This window comes from Panthera leo, chromosome D3 (genome assembly GCF_018350215.1).
Source record: "Panthera leo isolate Ple1 chromosome D3, P.leo_Ple1_pat1.1, whole genome shotgun sequence".
NCBI lineage: Eukaryota > Metazoa > Chordata > Mammalia > Carnivora > Felidae > Panthera > Panthera leo.
Genome location: NC_056690.1, coordinates 66,747,483 through 66,765,578, shown reverse-complemented (window position 1 = coordinate 66,765,578; position 18,096 = coordinate 66,747,483). Strand labels below are relative to the sequence as shown.

General features: G+C 50.1%; 1 protein-coding gene across 1 annotated transcript; it reads right to left on the bottom strand.

The window, feature by feature from the left end:
- Positions 1 to 1,617: 1,617 nt before the first annotated feature.
- RNF165 (ring finger protein 165) lies at positions 1,618 to 17,540 on the bottom strand. Its single transcript, XM_042910144.1, has 7 exons — positions 17,414 to 17,540; positions 15,864 to 15,974; positions 10,475 to 10,604; positions 8,190 to 8,294; positions 7,747 to 7,842; positions 2,801 to 2,907; positions 1,618 to 2,319 (listed from the first exon to the last, which is right to left on the bottom strand). Exons 3-7 carry the CDS (start codon positions 10,511 to 10,513, stop codon positions 2,202 to 2,204), a joined length of 465 nt encoding a protein of 154 aa, XP_042766078.1. The 5' UTR covers positions 10,514 to 10,604; positions 15,864 to 15,974; positions 17,414 to 17,540; the 3' UTR covers positions 1,618 to 2,201.
- Between the last annotated feature and the right edge of the window lie 556 nt (positions 17,541 to 18,096).

The following is an 18,096-nucleotide window of genomic DNA, read 5'->3' as shown; positions in this document are numbered from 1 at the left end:
ACCGTAAGCTCCTCAAGGCAGGGACACTGTCCTCTCTCCCAGCACTGAGCAGGCACTCAGGAAAGATTTTATAGAACACGAGAGTATTGGTGCTGGAAGAGGCTTCAGTCTGAGTAAGATCCTTGAGTAACCCTTCCACCAGAAGCCACATCCCCATTCTGTGCCTGCAGGTGTCCAGAACAGCCATGCCTCTGCCCGACAGCTCTGGTTGTGCTAGAAGGTTCTACCTCAAGCCAAAATCTGCCTCTCAGTCATTTTTAACCCATTGGTACTGGTCGTACCCTTAACCTTACAGAATTTCTTCATATAGGGGATAAGTATCCTGTCCTCCTTAGTCTTCGCTTACTGATATGAGGGCATTGAGACTGGGGGAGGGGCGAGGAGAGGGGGAGGCTTCGAGGACAGTGCAAATAAGGGAGGGGGAGGGGTAAAGGAAGAGAGCAGAAATTCAGCTAGGCTGGGGTGTTCTGCACATGGATAAAGAAAGCTGGGTTGGGGTTGGGATTTGGTGGATTTTCCCATCTCCATTCTTCTGTCCTCCCATCTCCCTGCTCCCTTTGAGGTTCAGAAAAGTTGCGGGGTGGTGCAGAAAGACACGTTGGGTGGTGTCGCTTCGAACTTCCGGATCTCTGTCTCTCACCACTCCCATCCCTAAACCCCCAGGAGGGTCCCAGGACACAGCACGAATGTGTGGAGTGGATGGTTATCAGTCCTCACAACATGTAGGTGAGGGCGAAGAAGTGGAGATGGGGAGGACTGTCGTTTCTCCCCCCTCTCAGGAGAAGGCAAATGAGGCACAGGGAAATAGAGGGACTTGCCCAAGGTCATCAAAGAGAGAAAGAGCCAGAGACTAGGGACACAGGGCCTCCCAAGCCCAGCCGACACCGTCTCGGGGCCAGGGCCATCTCTGAGGGACTCCACTGGGATTTGAGACATCCCATAGGAAGCAGAAGTCCTCCCCCAGGTCCATGGTGTTTGACCCCAGCCCCTGAGTGCCAGCCAGAGCACTTTGGCCAAGACCAAGGGTCCACCACGAGCTGCACTATCATATCTTCATCATCCAGTGAGTTTTTTGCATAGGGAGGCCGTGGCCAAATCGCCTCTTTGTGACAGGGCATACACACAGCCAGAAGGAAGAAGGTGGCATACACAGGGACATCCTGGCTCTGAGGAACACGGGGGCAACTCGAGCGCAAAGCTAGCTCCGCCCTAGTTCCACAGGGGACCGCGGGACCCGGGACATGGCTGGAACTAAGTACATGTGCCCTGGAACTGGGGGGCCCTCCTTCAAGACAGAATTTCCCCTTTCACTGACCCAAACTCTGCCTTCCTCGCCCTGGCTGAGCCCCTCGGGTGCCCAGCGAAGCCGCCGTCTCCCCCTTTTCCTGCCCTCCCCTTCCCCAGACGCTCCCCTTCCACACTCCGTGCACTGTAAACATGAGAAAAACAAAAGCAAAGGAAAAAACAAAACCAAAAACAAAACAAGAACCACCCCCCTCCCGCCTCCCAACCCGGGTGAAAAAAAAAAAAAAAAAAAAAATCATCCTTTTTCACCAGAAACAGGATTTGGCTTTTTTTTTTTTTTTTTTTTCACCTTTGATTCCTTTTTCCTTTTTTCTCATAAAGACGGGAAGATCTGGGCTGTCGTTGGTTGGTTCAGTCAGGCACCAAAACAAGGAACTCAATGAGAAATATTTGGTGCGAATTCGTAATAGCGACATGTCCACCACAAGATGACTAGAGCACCACACACAACATTTTTCTTAAGCTAACATGCTCCGGCTGCCATCCACAGAAATAGCTAGAGACCCCTACATGGTTTCTACGTGGTCGAGAGGTATATACACAATCCTTCAAAGGACAGGATTGAGGGGCCTGTCTATCAGCTAGGACCTTCCAGTTCGCATCCAGATTCTCAGCAGCGTGGGCCCCCCCTTCCCACCCCTGCTCCGGGCACGGCCAGCTCCCTCCCGCGCAGCGAGGTGGATGGGGGCAGTCACCGCTCTGGATGGGGGGGGGTCGCCCCCCCACCCCTCCTTTCCCTCAGACACTGATACCGCCAACTCCTCTTTCCACAAAATGTGCTTGCAGGCTTTTCCTCTACATCAAATGGCTCAGAAGGCAAAGTTTGGCTGCAAGGGCTATGGCCGTGGGGGGGACCTGGTGAAGGAAAATGGGGTGTCCACTGGCTAATTCCTCCCTCAGCTGTCGGCTCCCAGTTGTGTCTCAATGTCCACTCGGCAGATGGGACATTTCTTGCTCATGGCGAGCCACTGGTCCACACACAGTTGGTGGAAGAGGTGCATACAGGGGAGGCGCCTGGAAGAGAAGGGAGGGTCAGAGGACTGGTGGAAAGAGAGGGGCCCGGGGCGGGGCCAGAGGCGGAGCAACACCGGCTCTCACTGGACTGGGGACCACACCAACGCCACGGGGGATGGGCCAAAGAGGGTGTGGGGAGACCTGTTCCAGAGCGAGGCTGTGGCTGGGATGGGAAGTCATGACAAGGCCCTCCTCCACGAAGCCCTTTCAGACCAGCCGAAAACAAAGCCATGACTTTGTCTTAGACCCATCCAGGCCAAATATCACCCTGCTCTCTTACACTCTGTGTCCACCAGTCCACACCATAGACATCGCACATCTTCCACGCCTACCTGCCGGGAGCAACCACGCGGCACACTGTGGCACGCCCAGCACACACACGCACAAGTGAGCAAGCACCACGCCCCTGACATACAGCAGGTGATTGATCGCAAATGCCTGTGCGGGAAGGGAGGGGGAACAGAAGAGTCTGGCCTCCTACCTCACATCTTCTCCATCTTCCAGCATAGACAGGCAAATTGTGCATTTCTCATCTGTGTCTGACTCCTCCCCCTCTTCCTTCTTGCCCTTGCCATCCTGGGGTCTTCGCTGTGAGAAGAGGAGGGGCATTAGTTACCTGGAGCAGACGCACCTGGTGCCTACTGTCTTTCATCCACAGCCTCCCCTCCCTTACATGTAAGTCAGTGTCTAAGTTCTTAAGGAAACCCCAGGCTGGTGTGCTGTCGCTAGCCCCTTCTCCTGGCCTCCTCTCCGACTCTTCCTCCTTGCCTCAGGATACAGGGGTGGTATGCTGGCCCAGGGCACATAGGGTTTGGACAGGAAGCGGGTGCCTAATGAATCGATCCTTCGCACAACAATGGTTTGTGCATGAACGGTTTGCTCTATTCCCCTCATACTCTCCATCCTCCTTACATCCTTTCCAACATAGACCCCTGCCTCCAGGCTTTTCCCTCACATTCAGGTCCAGCAAGCTCCACCCATCCATCCACCCATTTAAACCTCCATCCATCCATCTATCCATCCATCGATCCATCCTGTTTCCCTCCCTTCCTTCCTTCCTCCCTCCCTCCCTTCCTTCCTCCCTTCCTTCCTCTCTCCCTCCCTCCCTCCCTCCCTCCCTTCCTCTCTTCCACTCAACTAACGTCTACTCATTTATTCATCTATTACTAGATGAAGGCAAAATTCCTCAACCTGGCATTAACTCCTATAATTTTATATTGTTGGATCTCTTCCTATCCAGAAAGTTCCTTTAGCATAGGCAACAGCTCCAAACACAAGTTTGGACATCAAACATTCTGTTTATACTTACTGACTTTAGTTGTCCTGTTTTAAATTCTATGCTAATTACTTGAAAATAGTTAACTAGTTTATAGGAAGTTCCAAGCTCTTAGATGGTGTGGACCATGGTCCACCCTTCTTTAGGTACTGTTCCACACTTGGCCGAGTAGAAGGCACATCACTGGTGCTTAAAAAAATATTCTGGAGACCAAGGAATCTAATCATTGAATGAAATCAGCCATGTTTCTTGTCCTCATCTCCATGCTGTGCAGTGAAACAGTCTGATAATATCCATGGGAAGAAAACTAGCCCTTCTGGCCCCTTTCCAAAGAGAAGCAGGGATAAAGGCCATTCTTGCCAAGAGAAAAATCTGAAGAGTCACAAGATAAGCAACATGCACAGAATGACTGTAAGCTTCATGCCAGGCTTGGGGGCCAGGTTTCCCCACTCTGGTCCCTGGTCCAAAGCCCTGGAGATCCTTAGTGTGATATGGTGTCCAGAGTACTGTAGCCTCCCTGGAACACTGAGGAAACTCTAAGCTTCTGCTCTCAGGCTCCCTGTGCCCTGCACACGCTAACTGCAAACCATGCGATGGCCACTGCAATAAGTGTGCCCTTATCTAGAATCCAGAAAATCAAAATTACGCCCTTAGTCACATATAACCACCGTGGCTTTTGAGTCTGAACGGAATGACAGTCGGCCTGCCTAACAGCCCAGCTGTGTTTCTGGTGGGGAGTGGCCTTCTTTTAGCTGGTCCTTTGAGAAAAGGGATATTCCATAAATGACACTAATAAGAGTCACTATTTGCCTATTTTCTATTGTTTCTCCCGACCATTATTCATGATTTCCTTTTTATAGCTAATGATTTAAACCTAATTGTCTTACCATGTCTAATCTATATTTAATGATTGTCTCTTTTCGAATCTTTTCCTATTTTCTCTTTTGTGTTTGTAATCTTTTAGGTCTTCTGGGTTTTTTCTTCTCTTCTCATCCATGTAACTTTTATTTTAACAGTAACTTTTCTCAGCATTTATTTATTTCATATTTATTTTACTCCTTCTGTCTGTCCCTCTTTGTCCTCATGCACAATACCTTTTCATGTCAGTGTTATTGGTTTTAATTCTGTATGTTGCTTCCATATCTTTTTTAAAAAGTGTTTATTTTATTTTTGAGAGAGAGTGTGCAAGTGGGGGGGGGCAGAAAGAGAGAGAGAGAGAGAGAGAGAGAGAGAGAGAGAATCTCAAGCAGGCTCTGCACTGTCAGTGGACAGCCTGAGCGGGGCTCAAACTCAGCAACCATGAGATCATGACCTGAGCCTAAATCAGGAGTCAGACCCTTAAACAATGAGCCACCCAGGCACCCCTTATTGCTTTCATATCTTTGCCTAATTCTTATTTTTTACATTTTTCTACATGAATAGATTTTATATATTCTATTCTTATATCACCATTGTAAAATATTTTTCATTTTGTTTTGTATTACTTGACTCTCAGTTAAAATTTTTTTAAATGTATTTATTGATTTCTTTTGAGAGAGACAGCCATCAGCGCAGAGCCTGATGTGGGGCTCGAACCCATGAACCATGAGATCGTGACCTGAGCCAAGACAGAGTTGGATGCTTAACCGACTAATCCACCCAGGCACCCCTCTCAGTTCACATTTTCAAAGTTTTTTTCACAATTTATTTGGGTGGATCCTAAAGTTTATCATTTCATATTTTTAATTCTTCTGGTTTCTTTTTTATAATATTCTATTCCCCTAATTGTCCCTTTAGTCTCATCATTTTTACCTCAATTCTTTATATCATTGGCTTGGTCCACATTCCCTTCTCATTCTCAATGTATGTTCTGTTCCTGTCTCCTCACGGCCTGTTGCCACGAGGGCAGGTGAGAGTGTGGCCCTGGCAGGAGCGAGGACACCCTAATCGGTGATGCGGAAGCTGCTCCGGGCTCCTGAACACATCACTCATTTCTTCCATGTTCTCCTCCAGTAGCCTAAAGCTCTCCCTGCAGAGAATGATCGTTTTCCACTTGGAGATGACACCTTTAGTTACTGAAACACTGTCATTTCCTCTACGAACACACTACCCATACAGGACACATCGAGGTTAATAAATGTTGATTGAAATCACTTACGGGTGAATCCAATGCCTCTATCTTGGTCTGCAGAGACCAAGATTCATAGTCTTTGACACTTACTGCATGGACACCTGGGCAAGCCTAGAACAAGTGAGCCTTGTATCAAGGTGAGAGTGGTTCACCATTCCCGGTCACTCGCCAGATACCAGGCACTGTACTAAGCTGTTCTATGCATTGTCCCACTGAATCCCTGGAGCACCCCTTATGGTCACTACTAACACATCACTCCCGTTTTACATTATAAAGGTCAGAGAAGGGGCCAGAAAAGCCAAGTAAGTTGTCCAGAGTACCTAGCTATCAGCAGTGGTTATGAACTGAATGTCTGTGCCTCCCATCCCCAAATTCACATATTGACGCCCTACCCTCCAATGTGATGGTACCAGGAGATGGGGCCTCTGGGAACTAATTAGGTTTAGATGAGGCCATGAAGACAGAGCCCCTGGGATGGTATTAGTGCCCCTATAAAAAGAGGAGAAGACACCAGAGCTTCCTCTCTCTGCCATGTAAGGTTACAGCAGAAGGCGGCCGTCTGCAAGGCAGGAAGAGGGCCATCACCAAGAACTAAATCTGCTAGCACCTTGATCTTGGACTTCCCAGCCTCCAGAACTGCGAGAAATAAATGGCTGCCGTTTAAGCCCTCCAGCTGGTAGTATTTTGTTATAGCAGCCCAAAGACAGTGGTAACACTGAAATTAAAAGCTGGCCCTGTCCGACTTCAACGCCAGGTGATCACAACCACTGCACCCTAGCACCTCATGAAGAAGTGAGGATGGGCTCTGGCCTGACCACCATGAGCATTTTCCCACTCCAAGTTTCTCAGCACTTGCCAAGCTTTTAATTCTTAAATTTTAAAAAGCTATTTAATACTTGTTTCCATAGAATTTATTTTGTAGGGCGGTTTTAGTTTACATTAAAACTGAGCAGAAAACACAGTGCATTCCCAAATCCCTCCCCCTCTCTCAACACCACACACACACACACACACACACACACACATTTTCCCTATTATTAACATTTTGCATTAATGTGGTATCTCTGTTACAACTGAAGGACCGATAGTGATACACAGTTAATAACTGAAGAACATTCGTTTACGTTAGGGTTCATTCTTTGTGTTGTAGAATTCTATGGGTTTTGACAAATGCACAATGTCATGTGTCCGCCATTACAGTACGTACGATAGTTTCACTAAAAATACCCAGTCACCCACGTGCTCATTTATTTTCCCTCCCCAAAGCCGTTGGCAACAGGGATCTTTTAACTGTTTAGTTTCACCTTTTCCAGAATGCTATATAGTTGGAATCATATAGTATGCCACCTTTTCGGGCTGGCTTCTTTCACTTAGTAATACGCATTTAAGGTGCCCACATGTCTTTCCATAGCTTAATAGCTCATTTTTAAAAATCATGGAATAATATTCCATCGTATGGATGTACCACAGTTTGTTTGTTTATTCATTCACTTATTGAAGGACATCTTGGTTGCTTCCAAAAATTTTTCATTTATTTGAATGTTAAAATGTTTTAAAAATCAAATCCCTGAGTTCTAATCCTACTCCACATTCCTGAGCAATAACCCTGGAGAATCTACCTCTACAGGCTTAGGGTAGAGCCTGTAAACGTGTGGCTTTAAAAGCTCCCCAACTGATCCTGCTGGTCAGTGAGGATTGGAAACCCCTGCTCTGAAGGCTTACTTGCCTATTTGTCCACACAAGGGATTGGACTTGGAATTCTCTTCTAAGGCAAATCTCAGCCTTCACTGCAGGTGTTCCCTTGGCTCACCTCATTCAGATACAAACATTGACATACCTGTACCCCTACCTAATACACCCACTCACAAGTCCATGTGTACCACACACCCAGCCCTCCTCTTTTATGATGAGAGGCACCCCCATCTCCCCTCCTGGTCACACCTGACAGAGACAAGGGAGAAGACCCTGGGAAAGCATCACAGCTTCAGAGCATCTAACCACAGCACCTCAACTATGCAGGCTGACCTGCTTGCAGACGCACCTTCTTGTATTTGTGGGGGAAGGTGAACCTCTCGATGGTGTTCTGTACGGCTCCCCGAGTCACATTTCCCAACCTGTCCTCAAGCTGCAGCAGCTCCTGCAAAGAGAAAAATGTGGATATGCGCACTCTGCATGTACAAGCTCATACACACACACACACACACACACACACACACACATACACACACACACAGAGGATAAGGTGGAGGGGCACTGAAAGATGTTAACAGGAGCCATTCACATAGCCATCAGGAAGAACTTGCCTGGTACTGAAAGACCCCACATCTCTACTCACTCTCTCTTTTTCTCTCTCTTACTCTCAACCCTGAAGCTCACTGCAACCTCCCATCCCCTACCCACCAGCAGGGGAAAGAGGGAGGGGACAGTGAACAATAATGGTGTCTCCACCAACCCAGCTGGAGCCGGACAGAGGGGCAGGCATACCTCGTAGCTCTCCCGCACTGCAGAGGTGTGTCTGCTGGGGTTCAGTCCCTGGAGAGCAAGGAAGTGAAGCTGAGGGTAAGGGTAGTTTCGGATTTCATGGACCACCTGTTGGGGAGGAAACGCTCAGATGGGATTCCCGGCTGCATGAGCCTGGCATCCAACTCCTCACCACCCTCATAACCACCAATCTGCACACCCTCAAGATTCTTCAGGCAGAAGTTCTATCTTTCCTGCTCCTCTGTCCTCCTCTCCTCATCAAGAACAAAGCCTGTACTAGACCAGCCCCAGAAAAAAATAACAAAATCAATGAAGTAAGTATAAATTAGGGGCACCTGGGGGCGCCTGGGTGGCTCAGTCGGCTAAGCGTCTGACTTCAGCTCAGGTCATGATGTCGCAGCGTGTGAGTTTGACCCCCGTGTCGGGCTCTGTGCTGGCAGCTCAGAGGTTGGAGCCTGCTTCAGATTCTGTGTCTCCCTCTCTCTGCCCCTCCCCTGCTCACACTCTGTCTCTCTCTTTCTCTCTCTCTCAAGAAATAAATAAACATTACAAAAAATTAAATTAGGGGCACCTGGGTAGCTCAGTTGGTTAAGCATCTGATTCCTGATTTTGGCTCAGGTCATAATCTCGCAGTTTGTGGGTTCGAGCCGTGCATCAGGCTCTGCACGGACAGCAAGGAGCCTGCTTGGGATTCTCTCTGTCCCTCTCTCCCTGCCCCTCCCCCGCTCACACACACGCATGTTCTCTCTCTCAAAAATAGATGGATAAACGTCTAAAAATATATATAAATTAGTAAATATATATACCATATACTAATATAATTAGAAAAATAACCGAGCTGATTGGGCATTTATTTCGTGGCAGGCACTATCTAAGCACTTCACATGATTAAGTTAATGATCTCATCTGCTCTAGAATGTGGGTGCAATTACACATTTTCCTGATAGGACAAATAGGAAAATCCCCATTTTCCTGATGGTGCAAATGAGACACAAATAGATAAAGTAAGTGCCCAAGTTATGCAACCAAGTGGCAGAACCACAATTTCAAACCCAGGCAGTTGGGTGGCCATGGCCACTTCCTTCCTCTCCACTCTGCACTGCCTTAAACGGGGAAGAGCTGGGGCCAGGGTCCTCACTGGGAAATGCAGGTGAGAGCACAAAATTTAAACACAAAAGACTCAGTAATCAAGGTAAATAATATCTTCACGCAGTATCTTTTAAATTGAAATCAAATGCGGAAGTCCACAGTGAACAAAATATCAAAAGCTTACATAAAGACAGAATCTGACCCTGTGCTGGCAGGGCTCTGCCTCCCTCACCTCGCTCTGGCATCAGCTTTGTGCCAGAGGGGCCAGATCTCCATCACAGCTCCTCTCTACATGAACCCTGTTAGCTAACCCTCCCTATACCTCAGTTTGCCAATCTGTGAAATAGGGACAATGCCCTTTTGGATAAGGTTATGGATAATTCATGCAAAGTGCTTAGAACAGGGCCTGCCATGCAGTAAGTGCTCGATAAACGTCAGCTTTTTTCCCCAGGAGATGGTGCTTCATGACACGAACCGAACCATCGTGCCTCAGAGCTGACGAGGGCTCCAGGCCTCTCATTTGACAAATACGGAGACTGAGGAACTGAGTGGCTAATGACACAGGCAAGGGCTGGAAGGGTGGAACTGTGAAGCAGCTGGGTGGAGATAAGACTTTGCCATCTGTCTTTTGCCGCTTTGATGGAATATCCAACTTCGCTCCACTTAGCTCGCAACGCCAGGGACCGACCAGAAGGCCCCCAAACCCAACCTGCCCCCTTCTGCCACCCCGATGCCTGTGCTGACAAAGACCAGCCCCCTGCAGAAAGCAGAACTGGATCAGCAGGCAGGGCCCAAGGGCCACCTGTGGGGTCTCCTCTGTCCCTCACAACAGCCCTGTGAGAAGGACGAGGCAGGCTTCTTCCTCCCATCCCACAGATAAGCAAAATCAAAGCCCAGGGAGGCACTGATTCCAAGAAATTAATTAAGTGAGGCCAGGGACCACCAGGACTGTTCTGTCCTTGGCCTCTTCCCCACAGACCACAGCCTGCTACGCACCCCCTTGGCTCCTCGAGCGCTCCACTCAGTCCTGCCGCAGTACCGACTTTGGCCGGGCAGGTGGGAACAGGAGTGGGGAGGGGAGGGCGGCGTGACAGCAGGACCCACGGGAGCCTCTGGCCTTGGCCCACCCTCGGCACCCAGCCGTCGGCACCCGCCGGCAGCAAGGGGGGGTCTGTTCCCAGCAGGGCCCTTCCACTCACCATCTGCGTGGAGGAGGAGTTTCTGGGAAAGTGGTGCATTCGAGGAGTCGCTAGGTAATGCTGATAGTGCTGAGGGATGGGTCGCACCTGGAACTGGGCAGGGCTCAAGCCGGCGTCCACGCTGAGATCCCTGCAGGGACGAGGCCACAGGGCGGTGTGACTCAGCCGTCTGAAGGGGGTCTGGAGGACGGACCTCAGACCTCAAGCCCAGGGACAAGAGTCAGAGTCACAAACCACCAAGGCTGCAAGGGGCTTGGCATCACCAACCCCGTCGGCTCTCTTTAAAGTGCTGAAAACGGAGACTCAGAGGAGGCAAGGGGTCTGCCAGGCCTGAAGGGGCCGGGACGGTCTATGCCTCACAAAGCTTCTTCAAATTAGTGCACCAAGGCTCCCTCCCAAGATAAAGCCCGGCCCTGGCAGAAATGCTGAAAGAAGAATTCAAATAGAGCTGCTCAGGGAGGGATATGGAGCAAAGGGAAGACAAGGGAGGCAGAGACAGAGGTGGGAGCAGAGGCAGTGTTTGGAGAAAACCACAGAAGAGGGACGGACCTCTAGAGCGGTGAGGTTGGAAAATCTATCCTGGACCCCTGCCCCCCACTCCTGCAAGTACAGGAAAACTCATTTCCCTTAAAAATTAACCAGTCAATGGGGTGCCTGGGTGGCTCAGTCAGTTAAGCGTCTGACTTCGGCTCAAGTCATGATCTCATGGCTTGTGAGTTCAAGCCCTGCGTCGGGCTCTGTGCTGACAACTCAGAGCTTGGAGCCTGCCTGGGATTCTGTGTCTCCCTCTCTCTCTCTGACCCTCCCCAGCTTGTGCTCTTTCTTTCTTTCTCTCTCTCTCAGAAATAATAAGTTGGGATTCTGTGTCTCCCTCTCTCTCTCTGACCCTCTCTCTCTGACCCTCTGACCCTCTCTCTCTGACCCTCCCCAGCTTGTGCTCTTTCTCTCTCTCTCTCTCAGAAATAATAAGTGAACACACTTTTTAAAAAAATTAAAAAAAAATTTAACCTGTCAATGTGACTGAAAAGGAACCAGGTCCTTGGGAAACGGCTAATTTCAGGTCTGGGGCAGAAAATGCACAAAATGTTTTGAAACGTCTTGTCATAACTGCGAGTAAGGAAGTTACACCAGGTCAGAGGTGAAAAGGATTCAGGAACCATCCTGAAGAGGTTCCCCCTGGCCAGTCTGGACACCTGGCAAGTCAGTGAGCATAATTACGATGGATGGAAACCCATCGCATAGGTTATGTGACGCTAAGGAAAACAGGGCCCTTTGAAGCATGTCAGGGAACCCAGACTTCATTTTGAAAACTAGTAAAGAAAGGGAAAGAACACAACGTTTATCCTGCCTTTCCTCTATTAGCTGTACTTGAGGGTAACCAAATGGCTGAAGAAGGGAAATTTCTCGTTATAAAAGCTTCCTAGGTAATAAATGAGGAAGCAAGGATTGAATTGTCACCTTTTTGCAGCCCCTAAAGGAATAGAGGCTCCTGGCAAAGATCATTTGATGTTACCATCACAGAAGGAAAGGCAACCAGCTCTCTGCTGGAAAAACACACCCCCTGTGAAGGATTTTTGCCAAGAAATAGTAAGAGCTGAACCGGAATCTGCTCAAACCTTGATCTAAGCACCAGAGCACAGGGAACATAGAGAAACTGAGGGAGGTCTTAAGGGATACACCAGAGTACAAGTGCAACTAGCTGAATCCAGAAAAGGAGAAACTCCACAGAAGCAGCCAAATTCTTCAACAAATACATCAAAAGAAACAAAAACAAACAAGCAAACAAACAAACAACCAATATGAGGGGCATTTGGCATTAAAGGGATTTCTAGCCGTGATATACATATATATTACAATGTACATGTAGTGCTGTATTTCCTGAATATATTAGCCCAAATCCCTGGGATAACTTTTCATGAGTCTATCATTTGGGAAATGAGCTAAATTCTTGGATCCAGTTGGAAGCAAACTTAGAAACCCACTAATCCAGCCCCCAGGCTCCCCAGGTCCTTCTGAGGCCTGAAGAGTGGCCGTGCCTGATCCACAGTCCTAGGCGAGGCAGTTTGGGCCACCTGGGTTCTAAGCCTTGCCTGGGCCCATTCCATTGACCTGCCTTGGGGAAGGTGTTCCATGGCGCACCCTCATGTGGCTGAAGCTCTGGCTGTCAGTATTTACTTAGCAGCCTCGGGGCGGGGGGGGGGGGGGGGGGCACCCAATTCAAAGCAACAAAGAGATATTCAGGGAATTCTACCAAGAGCAATGTCCAAAGGAACTTAGAACAGAGTCGACCCAATTGCAAGAATGCTAACTGGGGGAGCAACGGCACCTTGACCCTCAATGAGTGGGATAACCTGCCCAGGTTGGCCCTGGGTGGTCTCTGGGATACCCCTCTTATCATCTCACCAGAAAATTCCTTCCTAAACCCAGGATCCCTGAAAAGGGGACACTCATTGGGTGCAAAAGAAACCTGGATTGGGACTTACCCTAGGACACATCAGCCCCTGGAAAAGCAGTGTCTCCCACCTTTCTGCTGTTGCCCCAAACTGTGAGAACCTGGCTGAGGGCTGAACAGGGTCACAGAAATACCTTACAGCCCTAGAGCCACAGGGTTAACCCAGAACGGTGTTCTGGAGATTTCCTGTGGGCATTGTCTCAATGCACAGTTTATGTCAGCTCTGTCTAACTATCAAGCTAAACTTGGAGTGCCTGGGCGGTTCAGTTGGTTGAGCGTCCGACTCTTGATTTTGGCTCAGGTCATGATCCCAGGGTCGTGAGACTGAGCCCCATGTTGGGCTCACTGGGCGTGGAGCCTGTTTGGGATTCTCGCTCTCCCTCTGTCCTTCTCCCCTTCTCACACATGTTCTCTCTGTCTCTCAAAAAAATTTATATATATATACGTATATATATGTATATATACGTATATATACACACACACACACACACACACATATACATATAGCTAATATAGCTAAATATATATATAGCTAATATAACTAATATATACATATAGCTAAACTTTATTTTCCACTATCAATGGCCTTGAAGCATGCTGTGGTCCAGTTGCTACACAGACCCTTACGTTCTTCCCTGGGGGAGCATCCGTGCTGGACTGTCTCACAGGGGAATCTGGAGGCTTGGCAGAGGCACAGCTGCCTGCAGGGGAAGGACAGTAGGAGGCTCTTGTTCGCTGCCCTGCCTCACAGGTCCCAGGTGCCCCTGGGGGGCTCTGCCTGGGCAGGGCTAAGGCTGGGGGTAGGCAGTCAGAACAGGGCATCAGAGTTGGAACTCTGAAACCGGGACTGAGTCAGAGAAGGAGCACCATGAGGACAGAGACATTGGAGCTCAAGTTCAGGGTCGCGTTATCAGGCATGGACCCAAAAGGGGGCATATTTGGGATTGATCCCCCAAGGCCTGCTGCTCCCACACACTCTGGGGCCAAGGTGCCCAGCTAAGAGAAGCTGCCTAGGTAGGATTCACATATCCTAAAGTAAGGGTGACAGGCCAGGCAGAGAAAGCCCGGGGTGGACCCAGATGTGCCTCGGGGCAGGGGCCTCCCCTCTTCCCCCGCTAAGGCCTCTCAGGGCCTCAGTCTTTATGTTTCTTAGGCAGACAGAGGTCAGGAGGGCAGCGTGATTGAGCTGCAGGAGGACGGAAGGTCTGGCTAGAGCAAGCAGCCTGGCAGGGCTCACACCCACACTGCACCGGACACCTCTCCAGGCCACCACTCTCCACTCACCCGTGTCACCTACCCGGTCCCAACCTGCTGCACTGGCCCCGACATGTTTGTTCAAATCACTCGGTGTGTGCTGAATTGAATTCAATCGGATGGGCTTGAGTGCCGAGGGACAGAATTCAATCCAAACTGCAATTAAATCTTCCTGATTTGAATCTGCTAATTAGAAAAAGCCTGGGCTGAAGTTGGCCGCCATGCAGCCTGTCTTTTAAGGAAGTGTTCAATTTAACAGTGTCCCCAAGAACCAGCAGAGGGCTGAGAGACATCGGAATGTGCCAGAACAACAATTTCCTGCCCCTGGAAGCATCCTGCACATGTAACCAACCAGAACTTTCCAGTTTTTGCATCATTCATTCCTGGATGTCCAGTTCGCCCAATGACTGAAGAATGACACAGTGGATGTCTTTTTTTTTTTTTTAAATAGTCCATCCCTGGGGCCCCCCGGGTGGCTCAGTCGGTTAAGCGTCCAACTCCGGCTCAGGTCGTGATCTCGCGGTTTGTGAATTCGAGCCCCGTGTTGGGCTCTGTGCTGACAGCTCGGAGCCTGGAGCCTGCTTCGGATTCTGTGTCTCCTCCTCTCTCTGCCCCTCCCCTGCTCATGCTCTGTTTCTCTGTCTCTCAATAATAAATAAACATTAAAAAAAAAATTAAAAAAAAATAGTCCATCCCTTTCCATAGAAGTTTCTTGTTTGCTTTTGCATTCTTTCAAGAAACATTTTTGACCTCAAAGTTGCAAAACCAGCACAAAGAATTCCTGGATACCCTTCACCCAGATTCCCCATGTGTTGATGTTTTACTGTTTACTGCATTCTTATCTCTCTCTCTCTCTCTCTCTCCATGTATACATATACACATCTACACACACACTTCTCCAGGGTTTTTTTTTTTTTTCTGAACTATTTAAAAATAAATGACAAGCATGATGCCCTTTAAGCCTAAGTGCTTCAGTAAACTACACGTCTTTTTCATGTGTTTGGGTGTTTGGATCTGACTCTAGATTAGGTCAGCCAACTTCTGAGCTAGAACCAGAGAGTCAGGTAGGGCAGAGGACCCAAAACCAAGCAACACTGCAAAGACATCTGTCTCCAGTGCAAGAGATAGTGGAAGGCCTCGTAGGGACCTGGTGCCTAAAAGGCATCAGGCAAAGCTCTTAATCTCTCTCCCCAGCTTCTCTCCCCAGTCCTTACCTCCAACCCTGCTGGCTCTGCCTCTACGAGCCTGTGTTTGGTCTTGCTGACTGGCCCTGGCTCTTCTCTGTGGATCCCTCAAGGCCCACCCCCTCCAGGAAGCCTTCCCTGACTAGCTAGCTCTTGAGACTCTCCTTTCTGCCCGCCTCCCCAAAACCGCTGGTTTCCAGCCCTCACTGACCTTGGGAAATGTTTTGTAACTCTGTCCCCTCCTCCCTTGCAGGACCGTGAGCACAGAGCCCCAAGCCGGGTGCATGATGATATCCAGCCACATAATGAGCTAATTGCTGAAACCAGGCCCACTGGGGGCCATTTGGCCTTGAGGGTGACTGGGGGCACAGGCAAAGGCAAGAGCTTGAGGACTAGGCCTCCTGCCCCATTCAAAGTGAAGGAAACAGGGTCTCCACGGACCAGCAAGACCTTCCTCCGACCCTCCTCCCTCCCTCGCTCAGGGGCCCCAAAGACTCACCAGTCAGTACCCTCAGCCAAATACCTAGGCTGAGGCGTCTGGAGTTGGTGGCCGAAGTCGAAGCTGGGGTGGAGGCGGTGGGGGTGGACAGACACACGCTCCTGACTCCGCCTGCACAGGAAGGGAAGGAGGGCCCGCGGTGTCACGGCTGCCCACGGCCAGCCCAGCTCCCAGGACCACCGAGCAGCCGTCGTCTGCCTGAGCCTGCAGCCTACAGAGCAGTGGGCTCTGCCTCCCTTCCCAAACTCTGAGGACATTCCCCAGCTTGGCAGCAGCCTGACCATTCCTGCTGCCCCGGCTCTGTCCACTTTTCTGAGGCCTCTCCCCGGGTGTGCCTGCAGCAGGCCACCCATCCCACCCAAACTCTCTCCCCTCCTCTGCTCCTTCTCCTACTTCTTCCTTCTGAATTTGGTAGGCTGTCCCCAAGACACACAGATACGCCTCCTGCAGGCTTCCGCACACCTGTGCACCCCTCTCCTCCACCCTTCTCTACACTCTTCCCAGCTTTCGTAGTGCCGGTCAAAGCCGCCGCCTGCAGGAAGGCCTCCCTGAACACTCCAAGCATGGTGACCTCTTGTCCCTCCGACCTGCTACAACATTCATCTCTGCCCCTGCACCTGCACCCCTACAGTCATGGATGAGACTCCACTCAGAGCCTTAGAGACCATCAGGTCCAGCAGTCTTCAAAGTGTGTTCCAAGCACCCCCGGGGGATTCCTGAGGCTCCGTCATGGGGTTCGTGAGGTCAAAACTATTTTCATAATAATACTGGGACGTTATTTGCTGTTTTACTCTCATTCTCTCATAAGTGAATGGTGAGGTTTTCTAGAAACCAAATGTGATTCTGCAACAGATTGAATATGCAGAAGCAGACATGAGAACACAGCTGTCTTCTATTAAGCCAGGCATTAAAGAGATTTGCAAATATGTAAAAAAAAAAAAAAAGCCCCTCTTCTCACTACATGTATATATAGCTCGTTCCCCAAAAAAGATATTATTAGTGTTAGCATGAGTTTGTTATTGTATTTTGAAGTGAATTAATAAATATTTTTAAAATTTCTTAGTTTTAACTTCCATCATGGTAAGTATTAATAGTCATAACCCACACAAACAGAAGCTTGTGTAATCCTCAATAATTTTGAAGTGTGTGAAGGGTCCTGGGGCCCCTGGATGGCTCAGTGGGTCAAGCGACCAACTTGGGCTCCGGTCATGATTTCACACGCTCATGAGTTTGAGCCCCGCGGGGGGCTCTGTGCTGACAGCTCAGAGCCTGGAGTCTGCTTCAGATTCTGTGTCTCCCTCTCTCTCTGACCCTCCCCTGCTCATGCCCTGTCTCTGTCTCCGTCTCTCTCAAAAATAAACATTCTTTTTTTTTTTTAAAGAGTGTAAAGGGTCCTAAGGCAAAAATATTTGGGAAGCACCAGTGTAATCTCTTTCTCTTGACAGAGGTGAAGTGACTTCCCCAGGGTCCCACAGCCCTTCGGACCTATCTGATTAGTATTATCTAATTTTACTCTCCATTTGTTTCGGAGCTAGTCACCTCAACCAGACCTCGGGCTCCAGGGCGGAAGCAGCCACGTCCTTTGGTGTCCCTTAGAGAACCGAGGTGTTAGAATCAGGTGACCATGGAGCTCAAGGAGACATAAAGGACCCCATCTCCCCCACCGTGAGCAGAAACCACCAGTCACTCAGTCCCCGTCCCTGCACCCGGGTGGTATGGCAAGGACACACACTAGCTACTGAGGGAACCCGTGTGGGGTCCAGGTGGTGTTCCCTGCCTGACACCAACGCCTCTAACGAGCAAAAGCTGTCCCCGCCCCCCCAGCCACGGCGGGTAAACCCACTCAGGACCGCCTGACCAGCCCGCGGGGGGGGGGGGGGGGGGGGGGAAGCCAGGCGTCCCGCTCTAGGCCCCGCCCCCAGCCCCCCCCCCCCCCCCCCCCCCCTCCGCTCCCGGCTGCAGCGCCCACCTCGGGTGCGAGACGAGCCTGCGGTGCTGGGCTTCCAGGAGCTGCTGCTGCAGGAGGTATTGCTGGTGCAGGGCCTGAGGTAGGAAGGAGGGACCTGTGACGTCCTGGAACTGCAGGGTGGGCAGCGGAGTCAGCGACTGGTGCAGGGTGCCGCTGTGCTGGTGGGCCGGGGCCATGTGGGCGCTGAGGCCCGGCTGCGACTGCACGGGGTGCGCCAGGGGGAAGTCGGGGGCCAGCTGCTGCGGCTGCGGGGGGCCCAGGTGG